General features: G+C 38.8%; 1 protein-coding gene across 4 annotated transcripts in view; it reads right to left on the bottom strand.

Annotated features, from left to right (window-relative positions):
- Positions 1-542: 542 nt before the first annotated feature.
- MTMR8 (myotubularin related protein 8) overlaps positions 543-25,383 on the bottom strand; it is a 109,080-nt gene continuing 84,239 nt past the window's right edge. For 2 of the 4 annotated variants that reach the window (XM_030934331.1, XM_030934334.1), the window contains exons 13-14: positions 5,541-5,667; positions 543-3,635 (exon numbers count right to left, since the gene is read on the bottom strand). In XM_030934331.1, the coding sequence (XP_030790191.1) occupies positions 3,111-3,635; positions 5,541-5,667 (652 nt within the window). In that variant the 3' untranslated portion in view covers positions 543-3,110. Of the gene's footprint in view, positions 3,640-5,540; positions 5,668-25,383 lie in introns of all 4 variants that reach the window. The other 2 variants (XM_030934332.1, XM_030934333.1) reach the window with 2 other exon arrangements.

Raw genomic sequence — 25,383 nt, 5'->3', positions numbered from 1 at the left:
TAACTTTATAAAAAGGTGACTTATACTCATGGTTTAACAACAGTCTGTATATATATCTTCTAGGATTACTTTGCAGATGGGACATGGGTAAAAAAGCATGGACTGAAGTGAGGAGAAGATACGATGAATGACAAGGGTGTGAACCCTCAGGCACCATTATTTTAGAGGGTCTTTCAGTGATCAGGGACTATAATGAGGAAACAGTCTTAGCAGTGAGAGAGGTCTTAGGGAAGATTTAGGTTCTCCTGTTTCTTTTGTGTGTGTATGTGTGTGTGTGTGTGTGTGTGTGTGTGTGTGTGTGTGTGTGTGATGGAGTTTTGCTCCTGTCACCCAGGCTGGAGTGCGGTGGCGTGGTCTCGACTCACTGCAACCTCCGCCTCTGGGGTTCAGCGATTCTTGTGCCTCAGCCCCCTAAGTGGCTGGGATTACAGGCACCCGCCACCACGCCTGGCTAATTTTTATATTTTTAATAGAGACAAGCTTTCACCATGTTGGCCAAGCTGGTCTCCAACTCCTGACCTCAGGTGATCCACCCGCCTCGGCCTCCCAAAATGCTGGGATTACAGGCGTAAGCCACCATGCTTGGCCTAGGTTCTCCTGTTTCTCTTTCTTCCTTTGCGGCCAGGCTCTTCTCAGATTTTTAAATCCAACTGTAAAACCAAAAGGTGTTTCGTGTTGAGAATAAATAGGTGATTTTCATGCAGCTTTTTTTTTAAGTTCTGTATATTTTATATGTAAGCAATAATGTGGTATGTTGGGGAATAAAAATATCAAAGACCAAACAAACTGACCTCACAGATTTTGAGACTGAGATCAATCCCATGGCCTTAGATAATTAACAAAATAATCCAGTCTTTTAAAAATGCTGTTTTCACCTTTGGAAATATCAGAGTTGTGGTTTACTACTTCTAGTTTAGAATTATATTGAAAAGACCTTCCTTTCACTATTGATTAATTTTGTTTTTGATCTAAGAAATAAGTTAGGTACTATGTACTGTATCTGTACAGATCTTTAGGAATAAATCAAGAATCTTTAGTCTTTTATAGAATTTGCAAAAACTACTACATCTTGTCATTTACCTTTTTATTTTCTTCTCTGAAAACTCAATACACTATATCCAGAACATCATGCTAATAAACTGCAAAATGCAGATTGAGATATGGGAGAAAGATCTGGGAGCAAGATCCAGAATGGCTCACTGGTGGCAGATTGGTACCGTCATTCTTTTTGGCAACTTCCTTCACAAAGCCAGGAGTAGATGTAGCCTCCAGATCAAAATGGTGTGCACAAACCCCATTTTTTTTTCCAAAAGAAGTCAAATGACAACTGGCAACATCTGATGATTTAGGTTATATAAAGCAAGGACTAAATCATGGAAAGAGGAGGACCAGAGAGATAAAAAAAGGAAATCATCTTGATGCTTTAAAATTATAGGATCAAGGTAGCCATCAAGAATATGTAAGTAAAATATGGCCTTTATTTATTAATGGGGAAGACCCAAATAAATTAAGAGTTCTTTAAAAACAAAAAAAAAATAACAATTTACCAAGAGGAAATAAATAGAAAAATGACTCCTGTTTACATATAAAAAAAGACAACCAAGATGATTTAGAGTTCTTCCACTAAAGAGGATATTTTGGGTCTACAGTTTAGCTAGGGATAAGAAATCAACGAGCTATCCTGGCACTCCTCTCCTACATTTAAATTAAACCCTTAAAAGGTTCCTCTTTCTCTCAAAGAAAAGCACCTAATGACATAATCCTTTAGATATTTCTATGTGCACAACTGGATGTGATAATCAAGGGATGCCTCTTTAAGTCATCTAAGTTTTTAGCTTAAGCCAAATACAGAGTATTTGGAACAGACATTTTAGGTAAGGACCTGGATTGTGTTGGCATTAAGAGTTCTGGAATTGCTGAGAATATACAGACCATGACCCAAACTGACTGAGGCCTATCCTACTCTCAGTATGTGGAAGTAGCAAAATCATGACTGAATATCCAATAGGACAGATGAAAAACCCATCAAGTATATCAACCCCTAGGAGAAAAACTGGTGTTTAAATAAAAATACATCCCTTTCCCCAGGAGTATCTGGATCTGCTATCAGAATGGACTTTTTTCAAAACTGTACATTAGCACAAGGTGATAAACCTACCAGATTTAAAAGTAGTGCCAATTGTGTCTAAAAAATCCACAAACCTCATGTGATATCTAGATAAGCAAAACCATTTGTCTTCATAAAAAGACCTAAAAAGGGTCCTATTTTCCACAAAACCAGATGGGCACACAGACCATGTCTCAGTCTGAGTCTGAAGCACTGAGATTTTCAGTTACTTCCTGAACTGATGCAATTAATGTTACTAATTCAAACCCCATTAATTTGAAATTTATAATTTTAGACTGTAGTGGATTCAAGTTTACCTATGGACTATCTATGAAAAAGGGAATTGGCTAAGTATTATAACAAGACCTAGCTGGGGTGTGGGTTGGGGAAAGCATGTGTTGTAACTTAAGAAAACTTTCTTTATATATTTCAAACCACTAAGCACTCATGCACTCATGCTAACAATTAAGCATCATTTTGATTTCCTTCTCAGGAAAACATTGTATGTCTCCATTGGCAATAATGTTAGCTAATATCCCATGACTAAGCATACCTGAAAGTAAGATTTTCTTTTAATATATTCTGCAATTCAGTTACCTGCTGTATACCATCTCTCCATACCCTCAAAAGGGTCATTATTGACCACTGTGACAATATTTCCACTTCACTCTCACATTACAGCAGTCAGGATAGAAAATAGGGGCAGTCGATCATTAAAGAAAACAGACAGTAGAACCAGCTTAATATGTGTCTCACCTGAGAGGCAACATTTCTATAGTTAAATCCCATTTTAGAACAATAACATATTCTTTCTCTTGCCTACACTCTGTACTGCTTAATATGAACATATTGGTCACTTAATCAGTAAAGTAATTCCCTTCCAGACTAAGTGGGGAGAGGGATGCCTTGGCTTCACTCACTTAAACCAATTGGAAAAGCAGCATAGCCCTCTCTGGGACAAGAATCATTGTAGCCGCTATAGCATGGAAGATGAGTAACTAACTCACTGAAGCTTGGAGTAGTCTGCCTCCTTGGTGCTGGCCTTGGAGATGCCTGTGTCCCCCGAGATGCCCATGTCCCCAGAGAAACCCCTGGCCTCAGAAATACCCATGTTTCCAGAGATGTCAGTGGCCTCAGAGATATCCATGGCCCCACAGATTCCTAAGTCTTCGGAGAAGCCCATCGTCTCAAAGGTGCTCATGTCTCCAGAGATGCCCATGGCCTCAGAGATGCCTGTCCCTCCAGAGATGCCCACATCCCCAGAGATATTTATGGCCCTAAGGCTGCTCACAATCTCACAATGGTTATGGTGGAGGTCTGCACACTGGCTTTTTACTTGATCCATCTGAGCTCGGAGGCCTCCTTCCCTGGAGAGGGTGCCATTCTCCATCAAGGTATTCAGGTCTCCATCGATACCCATAAAGCCAAGAGGATTGGTCAAAGGACTTCCCAGATGCTGGGATAATAAGTTTCCTAATTGAGTGCAGGTACAGATCTCTTCTGGTGGCTCATCACGGGCTTTTAGTTTCTGCCTCAGGAGCAAGAAAGGGTTAAGAAGAATTAGAAACAGGAGAAAAACTAGACAAACATCACCTTGAGCTGCAGAGATCCTATTGCTGTCACTTATAATGGTAGCAAATGACCTTTTGCTCACCCTCTCCCCTACAGCATCTTTCCCTCATCACATGCCATAGTACTTTAGAAGCCCTACCATTGAAGAATCTCAAAGGTCTTATATCTATAAAAGTCCTCTTTTATAAGTGCAATTTTGTTCATGGGATGGGGAGAGGGCGGAGGAATAGATCACGAATATTTATTGAATACTTCTATGTGCTAGGCACTTTATGCACAGTATTTCTTTTTATCCTTATAATAAACCTATTAGTTTAGGTATTAGCTATATTTTACAGATGAAGAAACTGAGGCTCAGAGAAGTTAAGTAAGTCACCCAAATTCGCACATGTACGAAGTAAACAACTGGGATCTGACCCTGCATCTACCTAACGCCAAAGTCTATGACCTGTCATCTACCTCATGCTACCTCTAACAGTTATTTTCACTTTCAGAGATAATATAATGATTCACTGATACTTTACAACAGTGATTCTTTGGGGTCATAAGTCCCCATTGAAAATCTGATGAAAATTATGGACCTTCTCTTCAGAAAAATGCATACATTTTTCTGAAGGTGGTGGGGGGAGTCTTTTAAATTTTCATTTTGTACCTTATTTTTCTGTATTTTCTAACTTTACACTTATATTGTCTTTTTAAAAAAGTAAACAGGGTTGTCTGGGTGATACTATCAGCCATTTTTGTTTTTCTGCTCTGTATTAAAAAAAGAAAGTTAATAACACACATACATAAAAGCACATACATACTTCAAAAAGAAGTCTTTCCAGAGTGATCTGAGTCTATGTGAAATGAATCTGATTCTCTCTCAGGAGTCAGGCAGGGATAAGGATAAGAGAGAGGGCTGGGTCAAGAATAGGGCACCTTTCCTGAGGGCCTTGTGGAAGAATCTGCTACTAGCTAAAAGAGGAGCCCTAAGAAGAAGTTTCTCTACTACATCTAATCTACTTAAGACTGGGCCTTCTCGGGGATGCATGCTTCCTACGATTTTAAGTTATACTTTAGTCTGCCCTCCCACCTTTTTTTAAAATGGAACCAAGTAACTGGCTGTTGCCTCCCAAGAGGACATTAAAAAGTTTGGGATCTGATGTAATCACAACACATTTATTTTCACAATAAAATGACATTTGTTTACTTACAGGAAGCAGAAAAGCTATGCCTTATCTGGCTTAAAGTGGGTTCACACCCAGTTCCTAAATAGCACACCATTTCCAATAATTCTTTTCTAAGAGGTACCTTTCCCCTGTCCTTCAAACAAACCCTTAGGGATCCCTACATTTTATAAGCAGCTCAGTTTATGAAATCAACAAGAAATAATTTTTGAGTTCTGTAACCTGTAATTAAAAAACAAGTATCCAACAGGGTCACTCAATAAGCTGAGTTTGCAGTCTACATGGGAAGGAAATAAGAACCTTCTTTTATAAGATTTTTAATTGGAAAACAGCAATTGCACTGTTCTTATCAGTATAACCAAGATGCTATACTTATTCTCTTGATGGATAACAAACGCTATGTGATTTCCCTAGTCATTCCCTCTTGTTCCTCCTACTCATTCCATCCAGATCCAAAAAGAGATAAAGAGAACAAATTTACTTGTTTATCTAGTTGAGTGACATATTTACCACATTTTGGGAAGTAAGAAAAGGAGTTATGCTGAAAGCTTTGTAGACACGGGACACAGGAAAAGCCAAAGAGTATAAAAAAGCCAGTCAGGGAGCTTTCCACAAGTATCAATTCAACTCCAAGCAGGCTGGACCTACCCAGAATGGGCAAGAAGATCTCTCTTTGGGACTTTTCTCCTCACCTTTTCTAGTTCATGCACATCTGTCTCCAGCATTGCTCTCTGTTTCTTAATTTCCAGGAGGTTCTCTAGTATACTCTGCTTGGGCTGTAGCCCTTTGTCAAAGCGGTTATACATCCCACACCAGAACCTCAAATAGACAAAAAGGGTGGGGGGGAAGTGGGTTAGTTTAGCTGGAGTAATTGATTACCAATGTTTTCCTTGTGCCAAGAAAATATTAGCCTAGTAGGTGGGAAGATCTCATGAGTACTGTAATTTGATGACATTAAAAAGAATGGACATGCTCATAATTGGAAAGAGTAAAGATACCAGCAGAAAAATCTCAGCTGAAGGAGACACTTTAGACTTCAGCAAACTTGAGGTTCTTTTAAACAATCAAATTATGCTTTTACTTTGAGATAATTATAGACTCACATGTAGTTTTATGAAATAATAAGGGAGAGGAGTGACATCACCAAGATGGCAGAATAGGAAGCCCTGGACTCTCCTTCCCCCAATGGATACACTAATTTAATTGCAACACAAGGATCAATTCCCTTTATGAGAAATCCAGCAACTCATGGAGAGGCTTCTGCACCCTGGATAAGTACGAAACCAACCAGATTGTAAATAAAACATCTGTAGAAAAAGCAGAAACATACACTCATCATAATCCCTACTCCCAGCACAGTGCCATAGGATCAGGAGGAAACCCCCATTCCCAGCTTCTACCTCAGAATGGAAGAAGCCAGACTGCACATCTAGCATCCCAACTTCTCCAGGTGCCACCTGAAAGACCGGCTTCTTTCTCACCTATTTCAAAGAGTTGAAAGGGTCTGGCATGTGATAGTATCCTGAGGGCTACAGAGAAGAAAATGGCAGTTTCAACTAGCATGTAGGCATGTACCACAGCTCCTGTACCTGGCTCAACACAGGGTAGGGGGAAAATCCCAGTTCCCAGCTTCTCCCTGGGAAGGGGAAAAGTTGGAACATGCACCCAGCATTCTAAATTCTCCAGGATCTACCAAGGGAATGGCTTTTGTGACACCTGCCTAGGAGCACTGATGACACTGGACATAGTCTGGATGCCTGGGGGACACTAATAACAAAGACAGCAGTTTAAACTAGGACAATGGGTTGAAAGGCCCACAGCAGCTCTGGCTTGGTTGGCTGGTTAATGTCTTCTCCTGTACAAGGCCAATTCATATGACTGGGAGTGATAGTGGATTCTTCTAATGTGGAGAAAAAGGGTAACACAATCTGAACAAAGAAACAAGCTAAAATACGAGAAAAAAACAAACAACCCCATCAAAAAGTGGGGAAAGGATATGAACAGACATTTCTCAAAAGAAGATATTCATACAGCCAACAGACACATGAAAAAATGCTCATCATCACTGGCCATCAGAGAAATGCAAATCAAAACCACAATGAGATACCATCTCACACCAGTTAGAATGGCAATCATTAAGAAATCAGGAAACAACAGGTGTTGGAGAGGATGTGGAGAAATAGGAACACTTTTACACTGTTGGTGGGATTGTAAACTAGTTCAACCATTATGGAAAACAGTATGGCAATTCCTCAAGGATCTAGAACTAGATGTACCATATGACCCAGCCATCCCACTACTGGGTATATACCCAAAGGATTATAAATTAGTCTACTACAAAGACACATGTACACGTATGTTTATTGCGGCACTATTCACAATAGCAAAGACTTGGAATCAACCCAAATGTCCATCTGTGACAGACTGGATTAAGAAAATGTGGCACATATACACCATGGAATACTATGCAGCCATAAAAAAGGATGAGTTTGCGTCCTTTGTAGGGACATGGATGCAGCTGGAAACCATCATTCTTAGCAAACTATCACAAGAAGAGAAAACCAAACACCGCATATTCTCACTCATAGGTGGGAACTGAACAATGAGATCACTTGGACTCGGGAAGGGAACATCACACACTGGGGTCTATCATGGGGAGGGGGGAGGGGGGAGGAGGGAGGGATTGCATTAGGGAGTTATACATGATATAAAGGATGAATTGATGGGTGCTGACGAGTTGATGGGTGCAGCACACCAACATGGCATAAGTATACATATGTAACAAACCTGCACGTTATGCACATGTACCCTAGAACTTAAAGTATAATAAAAAAAAAATAAAAAAAATAAAAAAATAAAAAAAAAAAAAAAAAAAAAAAAAAAAAAAACTCCAGAAACTGACTCTAATGAAAATATATGAATGACCCGATATAGAACTCAAAGTATCCATCATGGAAAATCTCAACAAGCTCAGGAGAACAATCCATAAACAAAGTGAAAATTTCAACAAAGAGACAGAAAATGTAAAAGAATAGGCAGATGTCTTAAAGCTGAAGAATACAATAACTGAAGTAAAGAATCCAATAGAGGAGTTCAACAACAGACTACAGCAAGCAGAAAAAAGACTAAGCAGACTCAAACACAGATTATTTGTCATTATCCAGTCAGAGGGACACAAAGCAAAAAGAATAAAAAAAAAATAAAATAGCTTAAGGGACCTATGGGACACCATTAATTAGCAGACCAATATATGCATTATGGGAGTCCCGAGAGAAGATAGGAAGGACTAGAAATCTTATCTAAAGAAATAATGACTGAAAACTCTCTAAATCTGGGGAAGGAAATGGACATCCAGATCTAGGAAGCCAAAATGACCCAAATACGATGAATCTAAAGAAATCTACACTGAGACATATGATAATCAAATTGTCAAAAGTCAAAGACAGAGAGAATTTTGAAAACAGTAAGATAAAACCAACTTGTCATATGCAGGAAAATCCATTAGGACCATCAGCAGACATCTCAGCAAAAAAACCTTTCAGGTCAGAAGAGAGTAGAGAGTGGGATAATATATTCAAAGAGCTGAAGGAAAACTAAAACTATGAACCAATAATGATATATGTAGCAAAACTGTTCTTCAAAAACGAAAGAGAGATCACGACTTTCCCAGACAAACAAAAGCTAAGGGAGTTCATTACCACTAGACCTGCCTTACAGGAAATCTAAAGGGAAGTCTTCTCTTTAGATTGAAAGAGAAATGAAAATGAAAACAAAAATGAAAGAATGCTAAATAGCAACACAGTAGCATAAAAAAGTATAAAAGTTGTTGGTGAAGGTAAGTATATAAACTAATAAAGAATACTATATTACTGTAATGGTTGTGGGTAAATCACTTTTAATTGTAGTATAAAGTTTTAAAAAAGTATTAACATAATTATAAAGTATGCTAATGAATATACAATAAAAATAGATGTAAACTTTGACATGAATAACATAAAGGGAGAAGAAGAAAACGTGTAATGTGTGCATAATTAAAGTTAAGTTGTTACCTGCTTAAGACAAGAGTGTTAGACTGTTAGATATTTTATGTAAGCCCCATGGTAGCTACAAAGGAAATACCTACAGAAGTTAAAAAAAAAAAGAAGTGAAATGAATCAAAGCATACTAATATAAAAACTAAACAAACAAACAAACAAAACAAACAAAACATAAAGGAAGAGAGCAAGAAATGAAAAGAAGAACAACAACAAAATCCCTACAAGGCAAACAGAAAACAATGAACAAAATGGCAACAGTAAATCATCCCCTATCAATAATTACTTGAAATATATTCATAGATTAAACTCCTCAATAAAAATACACAGAAAGACTGAATAGTTTAAGAAAAACATCCTATTGGCCGGGCGCGGTGGCTCAAGCCTGTAATCCCAGCACTTTGGGAGGCCGAGACGGGCGGATCACGAGGTCAGGAGATCGAGACCATCCTGGCTAACACGGTGAAACCCCGTCTCTACTAAAAAATACAAAAAAAAAAAACTAGCCGGGCGAGGTGGCGGGCGCCTGTAGTCCCAGCTACTAGGGAGGCTGAGGCAGGAGAATGGCGTAAACCCAGGAGGCGGAGCTTGCAGTGAGCTGAGATCCGGCCACTGCACTCAAGTCCGGGTGACAGAGCCAGACTCCGCCTCAAAAAAAAAAAAAAAAGAAAAGAAAAACATCCTATTATATGCTGTCTATAAGAGACTCACTTTAGATTTAAGGGCACACATAGACTGAAAGTGAAGGGATAAAAAAAGATATTCCATGCAAATTGTAACTTAGAAAAAGAAAAAAAGCAGGTGTGGCAATAGTAGTATCAGACAAAATGAACTTTAAGTCAAAAAATGTCACTGAGACAATGAAGAATTTTATATAATTATGGAAGAATCAATATACCAGGAAAATATAACAATTATAAATATATATGCATTCAACATCAGAGTACCTAAATATGTAAAGTAAACACTGATGGAACTGATGGAAGAAACAGACAGAAATACAGTAATAGATTACTTCGATACTCTACTTTCAATTATGGATAGAACAATCAGAGAAAGAAATAAAAAAACAAATAGCAGACTTGAACAACTCTATGGAACAAATGGACCTAATAGATATACAGAATATTCAACCCAATAACAGTATAATACACATTCTTTTCAAAAGTACATGTAACATTCTTCAAGATAGATCACATGTTAGGTCATAAAATAGAGCTTATCAAATTTAAGAAGATTAAAATCATACCAAGTATTTTTTTCTGTTCACAATGGAATGAAACTAGAAATCAATAGCATAAAGGAAACCTGGAAAGTTAAAAAATATATGGAAATTAAAAAAATACACTCTTAAACAACCAATGGGTCAAAGAAGAAATCAAAAGGGAAATTGGAAATTATCTTGAAACAAACAAAACCACAACATACCAAAACATGTAGGATGCAACAAAGGCAGTACTAAGAAGGAAATTTATTAGCACAGCTATTACAGAAAACGGTATGGAGGTTTGACAAAAAATTAAAAATAGAAGTACCATATGATCCAGCAATCCCACTTCTGGGTAGAGGAACTGAAATCAGTATTTTGAAGAAATATCTGCACTCTCATGTTCATTCTGGCATTATTCACAAGAGTCAAGATATGGACTCAACCTAAGAGTCCATCAATAGATGATTGAATAAAGAAAATGTGATATATATACATAATGGAATACTATTCTACCTTAAAAAAGAAATAAATGCTGTCATTTGTGACAACATAGATGGAACTGGAGGACACTATGTAAGTGAAATAAGCCAGACACAGAAAGACAAAAACTATGTTCTCACTTATATGTGGAATCTAGAACAATCAAACTCATAGAAACAGAGAGTAAAATTGTGGTTATCAGAGGTTGAGATAGGAGAGAATGGGGAGATGTTGGCCAAAGGGTAGAAAGATGCAGTTAGATAAAAGGAATGAGTTTTTGAGGTCTTCTGCCCAGCATGGTGACCATGGTTGACAATAATGTATTGTATATTTCAAAATTGAAGAGAAGAGAGTAAATTTCAACTGTCTCACCACAAAAAATGATGGCTAAATGAGGTGATGGATATGTTAATTAGCTTGATTTAATCATTTCTCTTTTTATTAATATATCAAAACATCACACTGTACACCTGAAATATATACAATTATGACTGGCCAATTAAAAATATTAATAAAAAGAGAAATTTATAGTGATAAATTATAGTGATAATTTATAGTGACACTAAAAAAGAAGAAAGATCTAAAATGAAAAACCTAACTTTATATCTCAGGAACTAGGAAAAGAACAAACTAGCCCAAAAGTAGTGGAGGAAGGAATAATAAAGACTAGAGAAGAAATAAATGAAATAGTGAATATAAAATCAAAGAAGCTAAGAGGTGAGGCCAGATGCAGTGGCTTACTCTTATAATCCCAGCACCTTGGGAGGCCAAGGCAGGAGAATTGTCTGAGGCCTGGAGTTCAAGACCAGCCTGGACTACACAGAGAAACCCTATCTCTACAAAAAAATTTAGAAAATAGCACATGCTTGTAGTCCCAGCAACTTGGGAGCTGAGTTTGGAGGACTGCTTGAGCCTTGTCCAGTCTGCAGCCAGGCCAGCAGAGTGAGTCTCTGTAAAACAAACAAACAAACAAACAAACAAAGAGGTGTTTATTTTTTGGAAAAAAAGTTCCAAAATTGATAAAACTTTAGCTAGACTAAGAAATAAATAAAATCAGAAATGAAAAAGGAGACATTACAACTGATGTAACAAAAATTTAAAAGATCATAAAGACAACAATGTAACATTAAATTGGATAACCCAGAATAAATGGATAAATCCCTAGAAACATACAACCTACCAAGACTGAATCACAAAGAAAAACTGAACAGACTAATATTGAGTAAAGAAATTGAATCAGGAATCAAAAACCTCCCAGCAAAGAAAAGCCCATGGCTAGAGGCTTCACTGAAGAATTCTCCCAAATATTTAAAGAATTAATGCTTTCTAAATCGTGTCTATTTGATTCTTCTCTCTTTTCTTCTTTATTAGTCTGGCTAGTGGTCTATTTTGTTGATCTTTTGAAAAAAACAGCTCCTGGACTCATTAATTTTTTTGAAGGGTTTTTCATGTCTCTATCTCCTTCAGTTCTGATCTGATCTTAGTTACTTCTTGTCTTCTGCCAGAATTTGTTTGCTCTTGCTTCTCTAGTTCTTTTAATTGTGATGTTAGGGTGGTGATTTTAGATCTTTCCTGCTTTCTCCTGTGGGCATTTAGTGCTACAAATTTCCCTCTAAAGGCAGGTTTAGCTGTGTCCCAGAGATTCTGGTACGTTGTGTCTTCGTTCTCATTGGTTTCAAAGAACTTATTTATTTTTGCCTTAATTACATTAATTACTCAGTAGTCATTCAGGAGCAGGTTGTTCAGTTTCCATGTAGTTGTGTAGTTTTGAGTGAGTTTCTTAATCCTGAGTTCTAAATTGATTGCCCAGTGGTCTGAGACACTGTTAGTTATGATTTCCATTCTTTTGCATTTGCTGAGGAGTGTTTTACTTCCAATTATGTGGTCAATTTTAGAATAAGGGCAACATGGTGCTGAGAAGAATGTATATTCTGTTGATTTGGGTTGGAGAGTTCTGTAGATGTCTATTAGGTTGGCTTAGTCTAGAGCTGAGTTCAAGTCTCATTGATCCGTCTAATATTGACAGTGGGGTATTAAAGTCTCCTGCTATTATTGTATGGGAGTCTAAGTCTCTTTGTAGGTCTCTAAGAACTTGCTTTATGAATCTAGGTGCTCCTGTATTGGGTGCATATATATTTAGGATAGTTAGTTCTTCTTGTTGCATTGATCCCTTTACCATCATGTAATGCCCTTCTTTGTCTTCTTTTTTGACCTTTGTTGTTTTAAGACTAGGACTGCAATCCCTGCTTTATTCTTTTAATTTTTATTTTTTGCTTTCCATTTGCTTGGTATATATTCCTCCATTCCTTTATTTTGAGCCTATGTGTGTCTCTGTATGTGAGATGGGTCTCCTGAATACAGCACACAAAAGGCTCTTGACTCTTTATCCAATTTGCCAGTCTGTGTCTTTTAATTGGGGCATTTAGTCCATTTACTTTAAGATTAATATTATTATGTGTGAATTTGATCCTGTCATTATGATGTTAGCTGGTTATTTTGCCTGTCAGTTGATGTGATTTCTTCATAGTGTCGATGGTCTTTACCATTTGGCACGTTTTTGCAATGGCTGGTACTGGTTGTTCCTTTCCATGTTTAGTGCTTCTTTCAGGAGCTCTTGTGGGGAGGCCTGGTGGTGACAAAATCTCTCAGCATTTGCTTGTCTGTAAACGAGTTTATTTCTCCTTCACTTATGAAGCTTAGTTTGGCTGGATATGAGATTCTGGGTTGAAAATTCTTTAAGAATGTTGAATATTGGCCCCCACTCTCTTCTGGCTTGTAGGGTTTCTGCAGAGAGATCCGCTGTTAGCCTGATGGGCTTCCCTTTGTGGGTAACCCGACCTTTCTCTCCCTTAACATTTTTTCCCTCATTTCAACCTTGGTGAATCTGACAATTATGTGTCTTGATGTTGTTCTTCTCGAGGAGTATCTTTGTGGTGTTCTCTGTATTTCCTGAATTTGAATGTTGGCCTGTCTTGCTAGGTTGGGGAAGTTCTCCTGGATAATATCCTGAAGAGTGTTTTCCAACTTGGTTCCATTCTCCTCATCACTTTCAGGTATACGAATCAAATGTAAGTTTGGTCTTTTCACATAGTCCCATATTTCTTGGAGGCTTTGTTCATTTCTTTTCATTGTTTATTCTCTAATCTTGTCTTCATGCTTTATTTCATTAAGTTGATGTTCAATCTCTGATATCTTTTCTTCCGCTTGGTCAGTTCAGCTACTGATACTTCTGTATGCTTCACGAAGTTCTCGTGCTGTGTTTTTCAGCTCCATCAGGTCATTTATGTTCTTCCCTAAACTGGTTATTCTAGTTAGTAATTCATTTAATGTTTTTTCAAGGTTCTTAGCTTCCTTGAATTGAGTTAGAATATGCTCCTTTAGCTCAGAGGAGTTTGTTGTTACCCACCTTCTGAAGCCTACGTCTGTCATTTCATCAAACTCATTCTCCCTCCCATTTTATTCCCTTGCTGGCAAGGAGTTGTGATCCTTTGGAGGAGAAGAGGTGTTCTGGCTTATGGAATTTTCAGCCTTTTTGCGCTGGTTTTTCCTCATCTTCGTGAATTTATCTACCTTTGGTTTTTGAAGCTGACGAGCTTCAGATGGGGTTTCTCTGTGGATGTCCTTTTTGTTAATGTTGATGATATTTCTTTTGCTGTTCTGTTTTTTTTTTTTTTTTTTTTTTTTTTTTTGATGGAGTCTCACTCTGTCCTCCAGGCTGGAGTACAATGGTGAGATCTCAGCTCACTGCAACCTCTGCCTCCCGGGTTCAAGTGATTCCCCTGCTTCAGTCTCCTGAGTAGCTGGGACTACAGGTGGGCGCCACCACGCCCAGCTAATTTTTTTATTTTAGTAGAGACAGGGTTAAACCATGTTCCTCAGGCTGGTCTTGAACTCCTGACCTTGTGATCCACCTGCCTCAGCCTTCCAAAGTACTGGGATTACAGGCATGAGCCACTGTGCCCAGCCAATGTTGATGCTATTTCTTTCTGTTTGTTAGTCTTCCTTCTAACAGTCAGGCCCCTCTGTTGCAGGTCTGCTGGAGTTTGCTGGAGGTCCACTCCAGACCCTATTTGCCTGGTTATCACCAGTGGAGTCTGCAGAATAGCAAAGATTGCTGCCAGTTCCTTCCCCTGGAAGCTTTGTCCCAGAGGGGCACCTGCCAGATGCCAGCCAGAGCTCTCCTGTATGAGATGTCTGTTGACTCCTGCTGGGAGGTGTCTCCCAGTCAGGAGGCATGGGGGTCAGGGACCCACCTGAGGAAGCAATCTGTCCCTTAGCAGAGCTCAAGCACTGTACTGGGAGATCCACTGCTCTCTTCAGAGCTGGCAGGCAGGAATATTTAAGTCTGATGAAGCTGTGCCCACAGCTGCCCCTCCCCGCCACCACTTCTCAAATTATTTCAAGAAATCAAAAAGGAGGGCATGCTTCCAAACTCATTTTATGTTAGCCAGAGTTACCCTCATACCAAAGAAAATTATAGGCTAATATTGCTGATATTCAATATAGATGCAAAAATCTTCATGAAAATACTAGTAAACTGAATTCAACAACACATCAAAAGGAACGTATATCACCATCAAGCACAATTTATCCCTGCAATGCAAGGATAATTCAACATATGCAAATTAATTAATATGAGACACCACATTAACAGAATGAAAGGAAAAATTACATGATTATCTCAATAGATGCAGAAAAAATGTGGCAAAATTCAACCTCTTTCATAATAAAAACTCAGTAATTTAGGTATGGAAGGAATTTATCTCAACACAATAAAGTCTATATACTACAAACACACAGTAAACATACTCAATGTGAAAAGACTGAAAGCTTTACCTTTAAGATTGGGAATAAGACAAGAAAGCCTGCTTTCACCAAACGTAAACATGCAGGTAAGAGACTTATACACAATAAACTACAAAACATTGTTGAAAGAAATTAAAGATGGGTGGCGGAGCAAGATGGCCGAATAGGAACAGCTCCAGTCTCCAACTCCCAGCGCGAGCCACACAGAAGACCGGTGATTTCTGCATTTTCAACTGAGGTACTCGGGTCATCTCACTAGGGAGTGCCGGACAATAGGTGCTGGTCAGCTGCTGCAGCCGGACCAGCGAGAGCTGAAGCAGGGCGAGGCAACGCCTCACGTGGGAAGCACAAGGGGGAAGGGAATCCCTTCTCCCAGCCAGGGGAACTGAGACACACAACACCTGGAATCTCGGGTAACTCCCACCCCAATACTGCGCTTTAAGCAAACGGGCACACCAGGAGAATATATCCCACACCTGGCTGGGAGGGTCCCACGCCCACGGAGCCTCCCTCATTGCTAGCACAGCAGTCTGAGATCTAACCGCAAGGCAGCAGTGAGGCTGGGGAAGGGGCGCCCGCCATTGCTGAGGCTTAAGTAGATAAACAAAGCCCTGGGAAGATCGAACTGGGTGGAGCTCACAGCAGCTCAAGGAAGCCTGCCTGTCTCTGTAGACTCCACCTCTGGGGACAGGGCACAGCTAAACAAAAACAACAACAACAAAAAGCAGCAAAAACCTCTGCAGATGCAAATGACTCTGTCTGAGAGCTTTGAAGAGAGCAGTGGATCTCCCAACACAGAGGTTGAGATCTGAGAAGGGACAGACTAACTGCTCAAGTGGGTCCCTGACCCTTGAGTAGCCTAACTGGGAGACATCCCCCAAAAGGGGCAGACTGACACCCCACACCTCACACGGTGGAGTACACCCCTGAGAGGAAGCTTCCAAAGTAAGAATCAGACAGGTACACTCACTGTTCAGCAATATTCTATCTTCTGCAGCCTCTGCTGCTGATACCCAGGCAAACAGGGTCTGGAGTGGACCTCAAGCAATCTCCAACAGACCTACAGCTGAGGGTCTTGACTGTCAGAAGGAAAACTATCAAACAGGAAGGACACCTATACCAAAACCCCATCAGTACGTCACCATCATCAAAGACCAGAAGCAGATAAAACCACAAAGATGGGGAAAATGCAGGGCAGAAAAGCTGGAAATTCAAAAACTAAGAGTGCATCTCCCCCTGCAAAGGAGCGCAGCTCATCGCCAGCAACGGATCAAAGCTGGACGAAGAATGACTTTGACGAGATGAGAGAAGAAGGCTTCAGTCCATCAAACCTCTCAGAGCTAAAGGAGGAATTATGTACCCAGCACAAAGAAACTAAAAATCTCGAAAAAAGAGTGGAAGAATTGACAGCTAGACTAATTAATGCAGAGAAGGTCATAAACAAAATGACAGAGATGAAAACCATGACACGAGAAATACGTGACAAATGCACAAGCTTCAGTAACCGACTCGATCAACTGGAAGAAAGAGTATCAGTGATTGAGGATCAAATGAATGAAAGGAAGCCAGAAGAGAAACCAAAAGAAAAAAGAAGAAAAAGAAATGAACAAAGCCTGCAAGAAGTATGGGATTATGTAAAAAGACCAAATCTACATCTGACTGGGGTACCTGAAAGTGAGGGGGAAAATGGAACCAAGTTGGAAAACACTCTTCAGGATATCATCCAGGAGAACTTCCCCAAACTAGTAGGGCAGGCCAACATTCAAATTCAGGAAATACAGAGAACGCCACAAAGATACTCCTCCAGAAGAGCAACTCCAAGACACATAATTGCCAGATTCACCAAAGTTGAAATGAAGGAAAAAATCTTAAGGGCAGCCAGAGAGAAAGGTCGGGTTACCCACAAAGGGAAGCCCATCAGACTAACAGCAGATCTCTCGGCAGAAACTCTACAAGCCAGAAGAGAGTGGGGGCCAATATTCAACATTCTTAAAGAAAAGAATTTTCAAAACAGAATTTCATACCCAGCCAAACTAAGTTTCATAAGTGAAGGAGAAATAAAATCCTTTACAGATAAGCAAATGCTTAGAGATTTTGTCACCAACAGGCCTGCCTTACAAGAGACCCTGAAGGAAGCACTAAACATGGAAAGGAACAACCGGTACCAGCCATTGCAAAAACATGCCAAAATGTAAAGACCATCGAGGCTAGGAAGAAACTGCATCAACTAACAAGCAAAATAACCAGGTAATATCATAATGATGAGATCAAGTTCACACATAACAATATTAACTTTAAATGTAAATGGACTAAATGGTACAATTAAAAGACACAGACTGGCAAAAGGATAAAGAGTCAAGACCCATCAGTCTGCTGTATTCAGGAGACCCATCTCACATGCAGAGACATACATAGGCTCAAAATAAAGGGATGGAAAAAGATCTACCAAGCAAATGGAGAACAAAAAACAGCAGGGGTTGCAAGCCTAGTCTCAGATGAAACAGACTTTAAACCATCAAAGATCAAAAGAGACAAAGAAGGCCATTACATAATGGTAAAGGGATCAATTCAACAGGAAGAGCTAACTCTCCTAAATATATATGCACCCAATACAGGAGCACCCAGATTCATAAAGCAAGTCCTTAGAGACTTACAAAGAGACTTAGACTCCCATACAATAATAATGGCAGACTTCAACATCCCACTGTCAACATTAGACAGATCAACGAGACAGAAAGTTAACAAGGATATCCAGGAATTGAACTCATCTCTGCACCAATCAGACCTAATAGACATCTATAGAACTCTCCACCCCAAATCAACAGAATATACATTCTTCTCAGCACCACATCACACTTATTCCAAAATTGACCACATAATTGGAAGTAAAGCAGTCCTCAGCAAATGTACAAGAACAGAAATTATAACAAACTGTCTCTTGGACCACAGTGCAATCAAACTAGAACTCAGGACTAAGAAACTCAATCAAAACCGCTCAACTACATGGAAACTGAACAACCTGCTCCTGAATGACTACTGGGTACATAACGAAACGAAGGCAGAAATAAAGATGTTCTTTGAAACCAATGAGAACAAAGATACAACATACCAGAATCTCTGGGACACATTTAAAGCAGTGTGTAGAGGGAAATTTATAGCACTAAATGCCCACAAGAGAAAGCTGGAAAGATCTAAAATGGACACTCTAACATCACAATTAAAAGAACTAGAGAAGCAAGAGCAAACACATTCAAAAGCTAGCAGAAGGCAAGAAATAACTAAGACCAGAGCAGAAGTGAAGGAGATAGAGACACAAAAAACCCTCCAAAAAATCAATGAATCCAGGAGTTGGTTTTTTGAAAAGATCAACAAAATTGACAGACCGCTAGCAAAACTAATAAAGAAGAAAAGAGAGAAGAATCAAATAGACGCAATAAAAAATGATAAAGGGGATATCACCACCGACCCCATAGAAATACAAACTACCATCAGAGAATACTATAAACACCTCTACGCAAATCAACTAGAAAATCTAGAAGAAATGGATAATTTCCTGGACACTTACACTCTCCCAAGACTAAACCAGGAAGAAGTTGAATCCCTGAATAGACCAATAGCAGGCTCTGAAATTGAGGCAATAATCAATAGCCTACCAACCGAAAAAAGTCCAGGACCAGATGGATTCACAGCTGAATTCTACCAGAGGTACAAGGAGGAGCTGGTACCATTCCTTCTGAAACTATTCCAATCAATAGAAAAAGAGGGAATGCTGCCTAACTCATTTTATGAGGCCAATATCATCCTGATACCAAAGCCTGGCAGAGACACAACAAAAACAGAGAATTTTAGACCAATATCCCTGATGAACATCGATGCAAAAATCCTCAGTAAAATACTGGCAAACCAGATCCAGCAACATATCAAAAAGCTTATCCACCATGATCAAGTGGGCTTCATTCCTGGGATATAAGGCTGGTTCAACATACGCAAATCAATAAACGTAATCCAGCATATAAACAGAACCAAAGACAAAAACCACATGATTATCTCAATAGATGCAGAAAAGGCCTTTTACAAAATTCAACAGCCGTTCATGCTAAAAATGCTCTATAAATTTGGAATTGATGGAACGTACCTCAAAATAATAAGAGCTATTTATGACAAACCCACAGCTAATATCATACTGAATGGGCAAAAACTGGAAAAATTCCCTTTGAAATCTGGCACAAGACAGGGATGCCCTCTCTCACCACTCCTATTCAACATAGTGTTGGAAGTTCTGGCTAGGGCAATCAGGCAAGAGGAAGAAATCAAGGGTATTCAGTTAGGAAAAGAAGAAGTCAAATTGTCCCTGTTTGCAGATGACATGATTGTATATTTAGAAAACCCCATCGTCTCAGCCCAAAATCTCCTTAAGCTGATAAGCAACTTCAGCAAAGTCTCAGGATACAAAATTAATGTGCAAAAATCACAAGCATTCTTATACACCAGTAACAGACAAACAGAGAGCCAAATCAGGAATGAACTTCCATTCACAATTGCTTCAAAGAGAATAAAATACCTAGGAATCCAACTTACAAGGGATGTAAGGGACCTCTTCAAGGACAACTACAAACCACTGCTCAGTGAAATAAAAGAGGACACACACAAATGGAAGAACATACCATGCTCATGGATAGGAAGAATCAATATTGTGAAAATGGCCATAGTGCCCAAGGTTATTTATAGATTCAATGCCATCCCCATCAAGCTACCAATCAGTTTCTTCAAAGAATTGGAAAAAACTGTTTTAAAGTTCATATGGAAGCAAAAAACAGCCCGCATTGCCAAGACAATCCTAAGTCAAAAGAACCAAGCTGGAGGCATCACAATACCTGACTTCAAACTATACTACAAGGCTACAGTAACCAAAACAGCATGGTACTGGTACCAAAACAGAGATATAGACCAATGGAACAGAACAGAGTCCTCAGAAATAATACCACACATCTACAGCCATCTGATCTTTGACAAACCTGAGAGAAACAAGACATGGGGAAAGGATTCCCTATTTAATAAATGGTGCTGGGAAAATTGGCTAGCCATAAGTAGAAAGCTGAAACTGGATCATTTCCTTACTCCTTATACGAAAATTAATTCAAGATGGATTAGAGACTTAAATGTTAGACCTAATACCATAAAAACCCTAGAGGAAAACCCAGGTAGTACCATTCAGGACATAGGCATGGGCAAGGACTTCATGTCTAAAACACCAAAAGCAACGGCAGCAAAAGCCAAAATTGACAAATGGGATCTAATTAAACTAAAGAGTTTCTGCACAGCAAAAGAAACTACCATCAGAGTGAACAGGCAACCTACAGAACGGGAGAAAATTTTTGCAAGCTACTCATCTGACAAAGGGCTAATATCCAGAACCTACAAAGAACTCAAACAAATTTACAAGAAAAAAACAAACAACCCCATCAAAAAGTGGGCAAAGGATATGAACAGACACTTCTCAAAAGAAGACATTCATACAGCCAACAGACACATGAAAAAATGCTCATCATCACTGGCCATCAGAGAAATGCAAATCAAAACCACAATGAGATACCATCTCACACCAGTTAGAACGGCAATCATTCAAAAGTCAGGAAACAATAGGTGCTGGAGAGGATGTGGAGAAATAGGAACACTTTTACACTCTTGGTGGGATTGTAAACTAGTTCAACCATTATGGAAAACAGTATGGCAATTCCTCAAGGATCTAGAACTAGAAGTCCCATATGACCCAGCCATCCCATTACTGGGTATATACCCAAAGGATCATAAATCATGCTGCTATAAAGACACATGCACACGTATGTTTACTGTGGCACTATTCACAATAGCAAAGACTTGGAATCAACCCAAATGTCCATCTGTGACAGACTGGAGTAAGAAAATGTGGCACATATACACCATGGAATACTATGCAGCCATAAAAAAGGATGAGTTCATGTCCTTTGTAGGGACATGGATGCAGTTGGAAACCATCATTCTTAGCAAACTATCACAAGAACAGAAAACCGAACACCACATGTTCTCACTCATAGGTGGGAACTGAACAATGAGATCACTTGGACTCAGGAAGGGGAACATCACACACCGGGGCCTATCATGGCGAGGGGGAAGGGTGGAGGGATTGCATTGGGAGTTATACCTGATGTAAATGACGAGTTGATGGGTGCTGAGGAGTTGATGGGTGCAGCACACCAACATGGCACAAGTATACATATGTAACAAACCTGCACGTTATGCACATGTACCGTAGAACTTAAAGTATAATAATAATAATAATAATAATAAAAGAAATTAAAGATGATACAAATGAATAGAAAGACATTCCCTGTTCATGAATTGAAAGACGTAATATTGTTAAGATGTCAATACTACCCAAAGGGATTTACAGATTTAATGCAGTTTCCATCAAAATCACAATGATGTTTTTTTACAGAAATGGAAAAAATACATCCTAAAATTTATATGGAATTGCAAGGCACTCTAAATAGCAAAAACAATCTTGAAAAATAAGACAAAGTTGGAGGTCACACACTTCTTGACTTCAAAACATATTTTTTTTTTTTTTTTTTTTTTTTTTGAGACGGAGTCTCGCTCTGTCGCCCAGGCTAGAGTGCAGTGGCAGGATCTCAGCTCACTGCAAGCTCCGCCTCCCGGGTTTATGCCATTCTCCTGCTTCAGCCTCCTGAGTAGCTGGGACTACAGATGTCCACCACCTCGCAGGGCTAGATTTTTGTATTTTTTAGTAGAGACGGGGTTTCACCGTGTTAGCCAGGATGGTCTTGATCTTCTGACCTCGTGATCCGCCTGTCTCGGCCTCCCAAAGTGCTGGGATTACAGGCTTGAGCCACTGCGCCCAGTCAAAACATATTATTAAGCTACAGTAATCAATACAATATGGTACTGGCATGAAGACACACATATGGACCAATGGAATAGAACAGAGAACCCAGAAATAAACCATTGCATATACAATGAAATGATTTTTGATAACAGTGCCAAGATAATTCAATGCAGAAAGGAAGTCTTTCAAAGAAATGGGTGCTGGAAAAACTTTATATCCACATGCAAAAGAATGAAATAGAAACGAATAAATTCCTGGACACATACACCCTCCCAAGACTAAACCAGGAAGAAGTTGAATTATTGAACAGACAAATAACAAGTTCTGAAATTACAGCAGTAGTAAATAGCCTACCAACTAAAAAAAGCCCAGGACCAGATGAATTCACAGCCAAATTCTACTAGAGGTACAAAGAGAAAATGATACCATTCCTTCTGAAACTCTTCCAAACAATTGAAAAGGAGTGACTTCTCCTTAGCTCACTTTATGAGGCCAGCATCATCCTGATACCAAAACCTGGCAGAGACACAACAAAGAAAGAAAACTTCAGGCCAATATCCCTGATGAACATCGATGCAAAAATCCTCAATAAAATACTGGCAAACTGAATCCAGTAGCACATCAAAAAGATTATCCACCACAGTCAAGTTGGCTTTATCTCTCAGAGGCAAGGCTGGTTCAACATACACAAATCAATAAACAGAATCAATGACAAAAACCACATAATTATCTCAATAGATGCAGAAAAGGCCTTCAATAAAATTCAACGTCCTTCATGTTAAAAACTCTCAATAAACTAGGTATTGATGGAACGTATCTCAAAATAATACGAGTTATTTATGACAAACCCACAGCCAATATCATACTGAATGGGCAAAAGCTGGAAGCATTCCCTTTGAATACAGGCACAAGACAAGGATGCCCCCTCTCACTACTCCTATTCAACATAGTATTGGAAATTCTGGCCAGGGCAATCAGGCAAGATAATGAAATAAAGGGTATTCAAATAGGAAGAGAGGAAGTCAAATTGTCTCTGTTTGCAGATGACATGATCCTATATTGAGAAAACACCATTGTCTCAGTCCAAAAGCTCCTTAAGCTGATAAGCAACTTCAGAAAAGTCTCAGGATACAAAATTAATGTGCAAAAATCTCAAGCATTGCTATAACACCACCAATAAATAGACAAGCTGAGAGTCAAATCATGAATGAACTTCCATTCACAATTGCTACAAAGAGAATACAATTCCTAGGAATACAGCTAACAAGGGATGTGAAGGACCTCTTCAAGGAGAACTAGAAACCATTGCTCAAGGAAATGAAAGAGGACATGAACAAATGGAAAAAAATTTCATCCTCATGGATAGGAAGAATCAGTATCATGAAAATGGCCATATTGCCCAAAGTAATTTAGAGATTCAATGCTATTTCCATCAAACTACTATTGACATTTTTCATAGAATTAGAAATAACTACTTAAAAATTCATATGAAATAAAAAAAAAAAAAAAAAAAAAAACAGCCCATATAGCCAAGACAAAACTAAGCAAAAAGAACAAAGCTAGAGGTATCACACTACTTGACTTCAAACTATACTACAAGGCTATACAGTAACCAAAACAGCATGGTACTGGTACCAAAACAGACACATAGACCAATGAAACAGAATAGAGAGCTTGTAAATAATACCACACATCTACTACCATCTGATCTTCGACAAACCTGACAAAAGTAAGTAATGGAGAAAGGATTCCCTATTTAATAAAAGGTGCTGGGAAAACTGGCTAGCCATTTGCAGAAAACTGAAACTGGATTCCTTCCTTATACCTTATACAAAAATTAACTCAAGATGGATTAAAGACTTAAATGTAAAACACAAGACCATAAAAACCCTAGAAGAAAATCTAGGCAATACCATTCAGAAAATAGGCATGGGCAAAGACTTTATGATGAAATTGCCAAAAGCAGTTGCAACAAAAGCTAAAATTGACAAATGGGATCTAATTAAACCAAAGAGCCTCTGAACGGCAAAAGAAACTATCATCAGAGTGAACAGACAACCTACAAAATGGGAGAAAATTTTTGCAATCTATCCATCTGACAAAGTTCTAATATTCAGAATTTACAAGGAATTTAAACAAATTTACAAGGAAAAAAACAACTCCATCAAAAAGTGGGCAAAGGACACGAAAAGACACTTTAAAAAAAAAAAAAGATATTTATGTGGCCAACAAACATATGAAAGAAAGTTCAACATCACTGATCATTAGAGAAACACAAATCAAAACCACAATGAGATACCATCTCATGCCAGTCAGAATGGTGATTACTAAAAAGTCAAGAAACAACAGATGCTAGCAAGGCTGGGGAGAAATAGGAACACTTTTATACTGTTGTTGGGAATGTAAATTAGTTCAACCATTGTGGAAGACAGGGTGAAGATTCCTCAAGGATCTAGAGCCAGAAATACCATTTGAACCAGCAATGCCATTACTGTGTATATACCCAAGGGAATATAAATAATTATATTATAAAGATATATGCACACGTATGTTTATTGCAGCTGTATTCACAATAGCTAAGACTTGGAACCAACCCAAATGCCCAACAATGATAGGCTGGATAAAGAACACGTGGTAAATATACACCATAGCATACTATGCAGCCATAAAAGGAATGAAATCATGTCCTTTGCAGTAACATGGATGAAGCTAGAAGCCATCATCCTCAGCAAACTAACACAGGAACAGAAAACCAAATACCGCATGTTCTCACTCATAAGTAGGAGCTGAACAATGAGCACACATGGACACAGGGAGGAGAAAAACACACACCCAGGCCTGTCAGCAAGGGCGGGGGTAGGGAGAGCATCAGGACTCATAGCTGAAGCATGTGGGGCTTAATACCTAGATGACAGGTTGATAGGTGCAGCAAACCACCATGACACACGTTTACCTATGTAACAAACCTGCACATTATGTACATGCATCCTGGAACCTAAAATAAAATAAAATTAGAAAAAAATAGACAAAATAAAAAAGAATAAAGTTGAACCCTTACTTTATACCATAAACAAAAATTAACTCAAAGTATATAAAAGACCTAAAGGTAGGAGTGAACATTG

This window comes from Rhinopithecus roxellana, chromosome 7 (assembly GCF_007565055.1).
Source record: "Rhinopithecus roxellana isolate Shanxi Qingling chromosome 7, ASM756505v1, whole genome shotgun sequence".
NCBI classification, from domain to species: Eukaryota; Metazoa; Chordata; class Mammalia; order Primates; family Cercopithecidae; genus Rhinopithecus; species Rhinopithecus roxellana.
Note: the sequence above shows the minus strand (reverse complement) of the source record. Positions and strands in the feature narration are given on the sequence as shown.